Source organism: Acipenser ruthenus, chromosome 17, assembly GCF_902713425.1.
Source record: "Acipenser ruthenus chromosome 17, fAciRut3.2 maternal haplotype, whole genome shotgun sequence".
Lineage (NCBI taxonomy): Eukaryota > Metazoa > Chordata > Actinopteri > Acipenseriformes > Acipenseridae > Acipenser > Acipenser ruthenus.
Window position 1 is genome coordinate 7552098 of NC_081205.1, and position 13249 is coordinate 7565346.

The 13249-nt window shown below is 37.1% G+C and overlaps 1 protein-coding gene across 5 annotated transcripts in view; it reads right to left on the reverse strand.

The window, feature by feature from the left end:
• Nucleotides 1-10276: 10276 nt before the first annotated feature.
• The window catches only part of LOC117423548 (dual specificity mitogen-activated protein kinase kinase 4), a 43709-nt gene continuing 40736 nt past the window's right edge, over nucleotides 10277-13249 (reverse strand). For all 5 annotated transcript variants that reach the window (XM_034039518.3, XM_034039521.3, XM_034039519.3 and 2 more), the window contains one exon: nucleotides 10277-12969. In XM_034039518.3, coding sequence (XP_033895409.3) covers nucleotides 12856-12969 — 114 coding nt within the window. In that variant the 3' untranslated portion in view covers nucleotides 10277-12855. The remainder of the gene's footprint in view (nucleotides 12970-13249) is intronic.

Genomic DNA, 13249 nt, shown 5'->3' on the forward strand with positions numbered 1-13249 from the left:
TCCTTAAAGTATTGTACATAGACCTAGCCAGAAAAACAAAAGTCCAGTAAATGTTATCTAATATATATTGTCATGAATCTCACACTTACCTTAATAAAATGAATCAATAAATGATCAACACATTTTTGTTCATTAATAGCTTTGAACAAAATACCATTTGAAAATCACAAACACGTTTACCATAACATTCATATTTTATACAGGAAAATGTGGGAACTATGAAATGACTAATTAATATCAGGTAAGATGTACTGGAGTTATTTTGTTAGCTCTATGGACTTTAGTGATTATTTAGGTTACTTTTTATAAGACTATGTGGAGAATGCCAGCTCTTTGGGTGTATCTTGTAAAATGGTAGATATTTCAGGAGGAAGCTGGGACATGCCTGCTAAGCTCAGTGATTCAGTGGCAAGAATGTCTTCAAGAAAAGAGAAAGCTTGTATTTCTGAAGCTGAAGCAACCTTTAGAGAAGATAAAGAAATGGGGTAGCCCACAAGGTCATCTGAAGAATACGATTTGGGCACTATACTGTACGTAACTATGTTTCACTTTTTTTTTTTTTTTTTTTTTTTTAGTCGTCGACAATTTTTTTACCCCGGTTTTTCTCCCCAATTATTATCTGTATCCTCTGCTCACCGCTCGCAACCCCCCCCCCCCCCCGCCGACTCAGGGTACCTGCCAAGCCGTCATTTTTCGCACTGCTGATCTACAGCAATGCCACCAGACCTATAGTGCCGGAGGACAACACAGATCTGGCGGCTCCACTGCATTACCACAGGCGCCCTAGCGGCCACAGGGGTCACTGATGCGCGGTGAGCCATGGATTCCCCTGCCGACCTAAGCCCTCCCTACCCAGGCAGCGCTCAGCCAATTATGCGCCGCCCCCTAGGAACTCCCGGTCACGGTCGGCTGTGACATAGCCTGGATTCGAACCTGCGACCTCCAGGCTATAGGACACATCCTGCACTCCGCGCGGAGCGCCTTTACTGGATGCGTCACTCGGGAGCCCCTATGTTTCACATTTTTATTTGCATGTACTGCATTTCATTCTGATGGGATAATGCAATCATATTTACCACTTAAATAATACCCAAGTTATATCAAGCTTTATATTTTTATAAAATATTGTTTTATGTGATATCGCTTTTTACAGGGTGTCCCGTAAGTTAAGTTTCACAGGCACAATTGTTAATATTGGTTGTATCTTTATTTCTTTCAGGTGCAAAATATCTAAGCAAAGAGGAACACATTCAGATAAGTTTGATGTGTGGTGCAGATAGTCAAAGGGTACGACTGCCCAATTTAACACAGAACATATAATTGGCATAATTAATTATATTGCCTATCATGTCTAACCTTTGGGACACCCGGAATTTCGAAGACACTATAGCCTTGAATACACCAATGTGTTTTGCTATTGAGGATTCCTTTAGCGTAATTCTTGCCAGTGTTGTGCCAGAATACCAACACTTAATAAATGTACTCTCCAGTGTTCAGCTTCTTTCATAAACATACAAGTTTAGTGTTGAAAATATAAGTCAACTTGTTTATTTGGCCCTTGCATGAAAAAAATGTCTCTGTTTTTACAGAAGCTTTTGGTTCCCTCTATTCTCTCTCTCTCTCTCTCTCTCTCTCTCTCTGAATTACTCAACATTTCATGGGATGGGAGCCAGGCTACCTATAGGGATGTCGCCTGACTTCTCGGAGAGCCGCTCACCATTAGGACCAAGCCCTCAGCAGGACGAGGTCCGCGTCGTGGTGAGGTCACCGCTGCAGATTATGAGAGGGCTGCATCGTGATGTGTTTAATTCCAAGGCTGGGTGCTCGGCACCCTCAGCAACATAGAGTTAGTAAAAGATTGCAAACATGTAAGAGAGGGCCCGCACATAGAAGGGGGGTCCCCGCCACTTGGGGGACCAGACACACTGGGGAGATCTCCTGCGCATAAAATAGAGGCTTGAGAACTTGAAAAGGAAGAAAGTACAACTCTGGCTCGTTGAGAGCTGAATTATAGACTTCCAAAGCTGGGGCGGAGAGGCACCCCCAGCAAACCTGATGAAAAGATTGCCCCGTGTTACGAAGGAAAAGCTCCTTTTGCAAGGTTAGCTAGAATAAGCTTAGATCCTCTGATTGTGAGAGGAGCGATAGCGCATGAGATGCTAAAAGGTTGGGTCTGACCGGTGGTCCTCTCTGACTCCGTGAGAGAACCCTCCTATGTCTGATACATCTGCTTTAGCTAACCAGGAGCCACGACCTGCCAATTTAATTGAATGAATTACATCCAATATGGTAATGTACTGTAGAGAAAATTGATCGTGAGGAATGAGCGAGTTGATACTACTGGTGCTTGATCCACGTAGTGTTGATAAGTCAATGATGAGACGCTTTTTTCCCCTGACATTTTCGGAGTGGCGATGCCGATGGGGTTAATCCTGAATATTGGAAACGGGGGAGATGCAAACGGGCTGACCATAAATCCTTTTTTAAACTCTTTTTGAATAAGAGACTGTACTGTCTTGGGCTCTTGAATAGCAGAATGGAGGTTTTTGCTTTGGAAGAAGGAGGGAGGGATTTGACTAAGTCCAGTTGAAAAACCCGTTCTCTAGTCCATTGATTAAGCTCTTGTCTGGATGATTCAGAAGTTTTGTTTTAAAATGGAAATATTTATGGGAGTGGAGACTAAGTGTTGGAGAGAATCGCTTTGGAGCTACTGGGCAGATGGCTTTTGAAATCCAGTCCCAGCAGAAACTGCACATATGGGTGTTTTTGCATTGCCTCATCGAACAGATACTGAAATTGAAATTGTTACATATTTGCTTTCCTCCTGCGTATCTGATTCTTCGCCCGAATTTGTCTTTCCTTGTGGATTGCTCAGGTGGGGCCGAAGAATGGATGGAGTTAGGGATCGAGGTTCTGTTTAAAAAACTGAGGGGGAAAAAAAAAAAAACGGTGAGGAGTGATGCATATTGCTGGTCTGCGGGGATATTGAGTGATGGCAGGCAGTGGTTGAGGTGGTGGAACCATATGCTGATGCAAGGTTGTATGCCCCGTACTGTAGATGAGTTATGTGGCCGGGGCGGTGAATTTGAGTAGCCAGACCTCTGCTATACATCTTCATCAGCAAGGTTTTGACTTTGTGTTCCTGTGGGGTTAAGGAGGAAAATCACCTGGGGATAGATCGTCGCTATTCAAGAGCCCAAGACAGTACAAGACAGTACAGTCTCTTATTCAAAAAGAGTTTAAAAAAGGATTTATGGTCAGCCCGTTTGCATCTCCCCCGGGCAGCAGTGTGGAGGGCAGCAGTGTGGAGTAGTGGTTAGGGCTCTGGACTCTTGACCGGAGGGTTGTGGGTTCAATCCCCAGTGCTGCTGTACCCTTGAGCAAGGTACTTTACCTAGATTGCTCCAGTAAAAACCCAACTGTATAAATGGGTAATTGTATGTAAAAAAAATAATGTGATATATGTATAATGTGAAATAATGTATAATGTGAAATAATGTATAATGTGATATGTTGTAACAATTGTAAGTCGCCCTGGATAAGGGCGTCTGCTAAGAAATAAATAATAATAATAATAATAATAATAATCTTCAGTGACCCCTGCTGGTCAGTTGAGGTGGAGACCTGTCTCAAGGGTTCAGTGTGGTGGGAACATCTGTTGCTTACAGGGTTGGGGTCAATTCCTGTTTTTCAATTCCAGTTCCCATCCCTGTGTAATCCATTCCAACACATCACTGATGAAAATTGAAATGAGCTGAGCTGTATTCTGTTCAAATGAGCTTCTCGAAGTGGCAACAAATTACTTAAATTGAAGTCGCTGCGAGTCCATTAAATTGGCTTCAAATAAAAGCAGTTGAACAATATCAATTCCAATTTCTTTGAATGAATTGGAATTAGATTTTTCAAAAAGGAGCTGGAATTAAACAGGAACTGACCCCAACCCTGGTTGCTTACGTTCAGCAGGCGAAAAAAGGCAACTGGCAGCAAAAATGGAGGGAACTTTGCAGCTGTCAGGAGACATTTAGAATTGGGTATTTTAGATGAGAAAATGGGGATAAAAAAACAAACCACCAGTCAAAGAATCTTACAAGTGGTAATGGTAAAGTAAATGTATAATCCGATATAATAGGATTAGCCGTGTTATATACAGACTGTTCCCTCCTTCTACGAAAGTCCTTTATACTACTGAACAGGTTATAAAGTAGTTGTGACTCCCATTCCACCAGCACTTCCATTCTAAGACATTGTCCCAGTACTATGTTAAACATCACTGGTTTTATAGGATCTCCCTGTATATCTTGCATACCTACGCTCAAAAACTTAGGTAACATTTGAACAAAATGTCACACGTCATTGTTAAACTGAAATACTGCACTTCATGTTTTGCAAAACGATGACACAATATGGAACTAGTAGATGTGTGCGATTAAAGATCAAATCTAAAAGACAAATTTAATAAAAACAAATGGCATTTGCAAGCATAGCTCCCCTCTTCGACTCAGTTAGGAACTTGACCTTGTAGAACAAGTTTAGGGAACCCAGTTTAAACATTTGCAACAACTTACTGAAAACACAACCGTCAAAGTCATTGCAGTTTCCTGTGGAGGAAGTGTCCACTTCTTCCGTGGTTTAAAGTGCATCTTGCAGGGTTTTTTGTTTTGTTTTGTTTTTTAAACACTGTGATTTTTAAGAATATTAGCATTATTTATTTATTTTAAAACATTTTATAGGTCATTAAAATGTGATTAATGTAGATCATGGACCACGCCTACCAAAAACATGACCTTTTTGTACCACGTCACGTGTGACATTTCAAAAGGGAAAGTTCTCAGCCTGTATGTCTGGCCTACAGGTTTGTAGGATTCAACTTGACTTGTAGGTTATAAGATTCGACTTGACTGTTTATGGAACAGGCATGGATCTACTACAATTTTGTACTTATCACAAATTACTTTAAACACTATGAGGTTTTATAAGAAACCACCATGAACACTCACACACTGGTATATATATATATATATATATATATATATATATATATATATATATATATATATATACACATATACCAGTATTAGCCCAAATAAGAATTGTATACATATATACAGATTTTTATTTAATCTAACACTACATAACACAGGCAAAAAAATAAAAAATAAAAACATGAGTTATCTTCGAGTTTGCACGGTTTTACAGTTTTAGGAAAAACAACGCCTTCTTTCAAATGTTATGCTAGGGTTATACAGAAGGTCATTTGTTTCACTTGACTTGTTTAGTTTTTCTTTCTTGTCTAGAAATGTCTTTCGCCTCAGTTTTTTGTTGGGGGTCACTTCACAAATCCTTTTTTAAAGAGGGGGTCTTGAGAACCTCTGTCCTATCATACGTTACAAAGAGGAATGGAATTCTAGTAAAGATACATAGTGCAGCTGCTGCTGTTTTACTGAGAAGTTTGGATCAAAACCGCCACCCTTAATAATGTTGTTTTTCTTCCTAAAAATGGAAAATGTGTGTGTGTGTAATTATATATATATATATATATATATGCGCACACACACAAAAATGAATAGTTAAATGTGTTTAATAATATGTCTAGTATTGGTCTGGGTGCATAAATGTTACTTTCTATATCCACAAGATGGCACACTTTATTCAGTCTGATGATCATTTAAACTGTACTGGTAGAAGTGATGTATGCTAATTTACCATGAATCTTTTTTTAAACAATTACTTTTCACAAGAAAAATCTAATGCTCTGCTGTAAAAGCATGTATCCACAGTTAGAAAAGCCACACTGTGTCCTGGATTTCAGATCTCCCCTTGTTCAGATAAATGCAGTGATTCGGAGAAGTAATTTATTGAACAAGGGACAGATTTCTCAAACTGTATTTAATAGTGGGAGCTCTGAAACTCAGGACTGTGTCTTAGTTTCTAACACTGATTTACCAACTGATGGACTATCTTCCAAAACATAGGGTCGTAGCCAGCCATGAAAAATGACCGAGGAAATTGACCATGCTTCCTCCAGGGATTCTGCACAACTATTAACCGAAAATATTCGTATGCGTAAAAACAATACGACTTTCTGCCATATTCCCGCTTTGAAAATTACCCTACACATTTCACCAACATACAGCCACTCATTCCCGTCTATCAGCAAATCAAGGTGCTGGACGCATGCGCTGTTAAATACTCATCGATTGTTCCCCCAATCAACAGCGTGTCCTGTGACCTCTAATGTATTTTTGACAGTGATTTCACGCTCTGTGCAACGCGTAACTTCTTGAGTCGTAACTTTATGATTTGTACTCGTAACTTTGATTTGTACCCGTGGCTTTTGTTGATTTGTACTCTTTTTTGAGTTGTACTTGTATTTGATTTGTACCTGTAATTACAAGTAGAAATGATTTTTACGTATACAAATATTTATGACACACGTAGCATCTCCTCCGTGCGGAGGTGGAGTTTGACGTGTCTCAAGTGCTCCAAACCTTAAAGGTACAGAGCTAATATTAATATATAAGGGGTCATTACAACTTACGTTTGTGATTTTCTTATCGAAAATAAATACATACATACATACATAAATAAATAAATAAATAAATAAATAAATAAATAAATAAATAAATAAATACACTCTGCCACAACAACCTGTATAAACACACAATACAAATGCTAATACAGAAAAATACTGCAAATGCTCATTGGAAGTCGACAACGGCTTTTACACATGCATGTTAACTTGCTCTGTTATTTAGCTACATTAAAATAGATCCCTTAAAAACAGCCAAGAATTCAATTCACCGTAATTTTATTCCACAGAAGAAAAAAAAACACCTGTTCAAAAGCCACTGCAGAGTGTGACATCTTTTTTTGCCCCCACTAGGTGTCAGGTTAGTCTGGTACAATATGGCCGTTCATTTTAAAAGTAAGGTTTTAATGCTTAGTCATGCCGAATCTGACTGACAGGGGGCATAATTTTTCCAAAAACAAAACATGCCTCTTAAGCAAACGGCTGGATGCTTGGTGTCACACTCCTGTTCATGACACATGAATTGTCATCCTTGAAGGGATCGGGCTTTTTAAGGTCCGTTCTTAGTTGGGCGGACCGACACCAATCAGTTTATTGAATGTACTTGCTTGTAACTAACTTACTAAATACATCAATTCATTAACAAAACCACAGATACCAGGACCAAAAGACATTGGAAATCAAGTGGAGATAGACACTATCACAGAGAGTTGTGAGGGTATGTTGAATAATTAGAATCTTTTACGACTCAACGTGACACCGTTTTGAGATGAATCAGCCAGTAACCAGACGATGGACTGCAAAAGCCGTTTTGAAACTTTACATTTCAAAGAACTCTGCTCCGTACAGCACTATATATAGTCACTCACTTTACTAAATAAACATTGTAAGAAAATTCACTAACGTCATTATGCGTTGGTTGAAAGTATGCGTTCTTACTGCACCTGTGTATTTTGGACAATAATTAAATACATTTTAAAAATAACGTTTATGTTCAATAGTTGTCAATGATTAGGCTAAGCAACGCAGCAGTTTTAGGACAGCACACATGTTTACAAGATAGATAAATGCTTTGCTAAAACAATAAAATACAGCAAACACTGTTCGATCTTTCTTGGTTCACTTTGAAATTAATTTGGCTGTCCTCTAATCCTGCCACAACAACTGATGAAAATCCACGACGCTTATATTAAACCAAATTTACTAAAATTAACATTAGTTTACCTTGATTTTGAATTTTCATTTTTGCACAGTCTCTCCCTGGGACAGTCTCGTATCTTTGTTTAGCCAACCAGGGTTAATCCATAACTTACGCGTTGATGTACAAATTGCTAGGTCGTGGTTTTTAACACCTTTCTTCCGGTAGCGGACACATTGTTAATTAGCTTGTCGATTGCATACATTGTTAAATGAGTCATCTTAATGACTTAGTAGTTTACTAATTGAAACCAATTAAAGTACCAAGTTGCCTACACTCTTTACCGTTGTCTATACCAGTGCCTAAAGGTCAAAAGGTTACACCGCTAGTATATTTGCGATTCTTAAAATAAATAAATAAATACAATTAAAATGTTGCTGGTGCTAAAAAAAAAAAAAATTTGGATAAATAGGAAATTGCATACACGGACGGAGTGCTTTACCGCTATCCGTGGTCTAATTGTTGATCATTTTTATTGAAAGTTATATATTGCATAATCCCCTAGTGGTGATGGTGGTATTATTATTATTATTATTATTATTATTATTATTATTATTATTAATAATAATAATAATAATAATAATAATACATATAAGTCCTGCAAAATTGTATCCCCTAGTTCTCAATCTCTACCAGTATGTTACATGAAGATGCATCACAAGAACGTTTTTCCCCCACCTTTTGACTGCATATTTTGTCCTTATACGGTATTGATATATAATACAAATGTGTTTTGCGTGTGCCCCGCTCTCTGCATTAGGAACTACCATTGCTCTTGATATGGCACTGACTGCACTGTTCATTATTATTTTTTCTGAGCATCCTGAAATATTGCTTTTGCACAACATGTTTTTCAATTTTTTTTGTTCTTTTTTCATTTATGAAACACCTGTGAGGTACTTGCTCTTCAAAGAGATTCCCTTATGGGTTTAATCATCACAGCACAATTAGCTTTTTATTAAACTGGTCGATTGCCAGCATTATACCTCTATCAGAGTTAATCTGGGCTTTTTTTTAACCTTGCTATTAAAAGTCATCTTTACTGTGAAATTATAACTGACCCCAGTATCACTGTGTGCCATGTGTTTTAGCCCTGAAAAATAAAGAATGAAGAAAGCGGTTATTTCCCAAAATCAATTGCTTCAGAAATATACAAAAACACCATTAAAGACCATAGAGTACCATATATTTACAGTGCATTGATTCATTTGTCCCAATGCGTACCCTTGTGATGTTAGGAACTCTGTGCAGGAGCAACTGTTTCCCTCCTGGAATTGACCATTGAATGGATGCTCCACTCCTACACAAACCTTCAATATCCTGCCACTCACTGAATAAAAGAACAAGAATATTTTAAAACTATTCACGGCTATTTGGCCTATCAATCCTCATCTTGTTACTGATTTTTCCTAAATCTTTGTCAAGTCGGGTCTTAAAGGATCCCAATGATTCAGCATCAACAATGCTGCTTTGTAACCCATTTCATATCCTCTACTATGTGTTGGTCTCCACTTAAATCTACTGTACTGTACCTACCAAAGTTGGCACAATCACACCGGCTCTGGCACAAAGTTTATTCGGAAATGGACTGCCCTACTTGCTTTTAAACTGATCAGTTAGGCACAGAGTTTCATTCATGTAGAAATGGTGTGTGACATTTGGTGCGACTTCTCCAGCAAAGGAAATGCACCCGCTTCACTCACTTTGCTCAGCACAGGTCTGGTGTGAGCAGAGCTGAAGACATCTAAGAATGTCCTTACCAAGTTTTATCACAACTGGGTAAGTGCTTCTCTCTGTAGATCTAAAATTGTAAGTACATCAAAGTATGTGTATATAACTGCCTTCACTATATTTGTTACCAAGGATCTGCATCTCCTCACAACTGATGCTAAGACCCGATCAGAGGCGTCATCCAATAATTAAGCACACGGTGGAAAAAACTTGTAATAGAAAAGTTAAGATATCCAATAGCAGAAAAGTATTTGTATGGAAATCACTCAAAAAACATCGCCTGGATAAATTAATTTAGTATATCTTACCTTGAATAATAATACAATTCGCTATTCATTTTTTGAGTAAGAATAATGGTTTCTTTATGGGTTTTTAAAAATATGAGGAACTGATGTTAATTATATCTTATACAGTATATAGACATGTGACTGAGGAAAGCCAGTGATTGCTTGTCTCTGCGTCGCAATTCCAAATGTGTCTCCTAAGTCATATGAATCCAGCATCCAGAAACATCTGTGGCACTGAGGCATGCTAAACTGTTCCTCAAAAAGAAAAACACACTCTTACTAAAAGCAATGACTGCTTTTTCACACAAACTGTAACAGAAACAAAATAAACAGCACTGCTTTTGGTCTTTAATCCTCCTATGATGTTTGGGGTCTATTTGACCCAAAAGTAGCTCCAAAGTCACCATAAATGTAAATATCATTATTTTGTTCATCATGGACTTTTCATAACTTGGAGTCCAGAACATATGCACAGAAAATTTGAATTTTGCCATGGTTAGTACTGAAGAATATTATCAGATCAACAACAAATAAAGAGGGTTATGTTTTATTTATCACCAGAGGCTAAGTTTAACTAAATGTCAGAATTATAAGTTATGTTTATTTATTTTTTGCCATTGCGTGTTACCAGACCTTACAAAAGGAGAATAACAAGGTCACAGTCACATCCTACTTTTATTACAACTGACCTGCAGGCAAAGAGAATAGAACTACTACATGAACATCTAGATTCCATTTATAATGTCTTAAATATAGGAAGAAGTCAAACCAGTATACAGGATAAGTCAGGAGCTTGTTGAAACCAGGTATTACATTTACTGTGCTCCATTTCACAAACATATAAGGCAATATCCCTGCACACCACCTTTTTTTTCTTATTTTATATTTTCATACATTTTCTATAATACAGGAAATAACCAAAGTCCACAATGTACAGTTATACTATTTTCACAGTTTGTGAACATTATACACATTTGATTTTTTTTTAATAAAGATGCACTGTAATAAAATCCTCACCCTTAATAGTAATTTATAATCTAATATTAATGTACTAATAAACTGACATTTTGTACAGTCTTTTCTCTCCATAATAAATCCACACGACTAGACATTTTCCATTACATCCATATCCTAATGACCCAACAGTATAACAAACTATTTAAGTGTTTATATTTGTGTTCATATTATGTATAGACTGTTTAAGCCAGGATAGTAACATCTGATTTGAATCCATTGACAGTCAACAGTGATGTTATTAATCAAATTACAGCATTATTCACAAAATGTATGTGTCAGTTGTTTTTGTATTTTTATTACTTGATCCAATGTTTTCATTTTAAGATCATTAAATGAGGAAGTAGCTTGAAATGTACTTAGAATGGTCATTTTTCATTATATTACTATTTTATGGTATCGATCCAACACTGAGTTACAATATTAACATTTTCCTCTAAATCTGACCTACCTGGCTTTGAGCTTGTCTGGAGAGTCTCAAATGCTAACAGCCTTCCTCATTTCATTCAAAACCAGGTGACACTATGCATGACCTTTTCAACTCTCTATATATGTAGAGTAGGTGGGGCTCAAATTGAAAAGTCATATTGTCACATGATTTGAATGACATGAGGAAGGCTGTCCAGTCTTGGCACTTTGGATAGTCAAGTTCAAAGCAGCTCAAACAAAACCAGAAGCACTCAATGATTGCAAAATGCCATACAATAGCAAGGAAATGTTTAAAGAAAAGAACCCCCCCCCCCCCCCCCCCCCAAAAAATGACATTTGATGCTACTTACTCAAAGAAACTGGCAATTGTTGCATTGGAAAATGCCGAAATACTATTTGGTGCCATGCAACAGTCATACTTGCAATGCAACCACAAGAAACAATAAAATAGTACTTTTGTTTTTGTACTGTACCTATTGTGCACTTTGAATTTTCTGTCGAGTTATAACTTTACATTACAGAATGATAGTTTGGTGGCCTATACAACACAATTAACCAGGTGCAAGCTTTTACTATTTATTATTATTATAATAATTATTGTCATCTCACTACATAGTGGGTATGGTCTTTATCTAAAACCCTACAACACCAATGTGTAGTTACATACTGTGGAGAAAGTCTCAGGAAAAAAACAAACAAACAAACAAACACACACAAGCTTGTTTTAAGCCAGCATGCTTTAAGTCTTTTAGTAACATGCTGTGTAGTGTTACACCACCTTGCCTTAAATAAAACATAACACGTTGTTGGGTCTATCATCTAATGCTGCTGATATACTAGTAGTAAGGGAACAAAACATAGAAATGTTGAATCCCTTTCTGGATTAAGAGAATAACATATGTTTTCTATTATTACTTTGCAATATGATATATCATCTCGTTATTAGCTTCAGTGTCACTGTCCAAGCACATTTTTGGTAAAATTGATGTATTTCTGTCATCATACTTTTTTTTCCTTTCTATTCCTTAAAACAACAAAACATAACAAAAATAGCCCCAGAATAACAACTGTGACTTTGTGAAGCAACAGATTTTTTTTTTGTTTTTTAAATCAGCAAATCTATTGCACTGTGAAGACATACATCCACATGTTTTCCTGTTGACTTCAGAAGAATGGTCATCCTGCAAGTTTCCATGAAGTATGGTTCCTTTTTTTTTTTTTTTTAAGTTTTACACACACACACACACGCACAATGCCTACAAATCATACACATGGAAAGAGGTGGAAGAAGTTTTCCAGTAGGCTGCTAAAAAGTGTTCAAATTAAATTCCACAAGTAATTTTATACATTTTCTTCCAGAATATTTTGAATATATTTCCTGATATCATGACTATACTGTAACCACACAAAATCAAGATGAGGTCTCTTAACACGGTGTGATCAGTTACTAAAATGCACTTCGAATAGGACAATAGTATACAGACATGATTGAAAATGAACACCAATATTATTGCACATGGTGTTGGGAAGTGTGTGTTTTTTTTTTTTTTTTTTTTACTCTTATGATTCTATTTTCTTTAAACACTGCAATGTGTGATGAAACAAATCTTTACATCATGGGTTCTCTCGCTCTCTCAAGCTCTTCTTTAGTTCTTGTAGCCGAATCATCAATCAACATATATGGGGGAGCTGGGGGCTGTCGGCATGTGATCAAGGATTTTACAGACATATCCAGACACATCCACTGGGCGCTCTTCATACATCAGGATGAATGGGTGTTTCTGTGGGAATAAAAAACGTGGAATTCATTCCCCAGTCATTGACAAAATGATTCATTCGGAATGCGTTTATAAGTATCAACATTTTTACTCGTAATAAAAAAGATGGACTTCATCCTTTGAAAAATAAAAAGAATGCCAATCCAAGTACTGTAGTTATCAAAGTTTACTCAATTGTCTCATTCAGGCATTGATTCTACAAGTCAACAGGGGCTGCACATTAGTGGTAGACTAGTATATGAATTGTCTTTTTTTGCAACTCGTAGAATAAAATCACATTTTT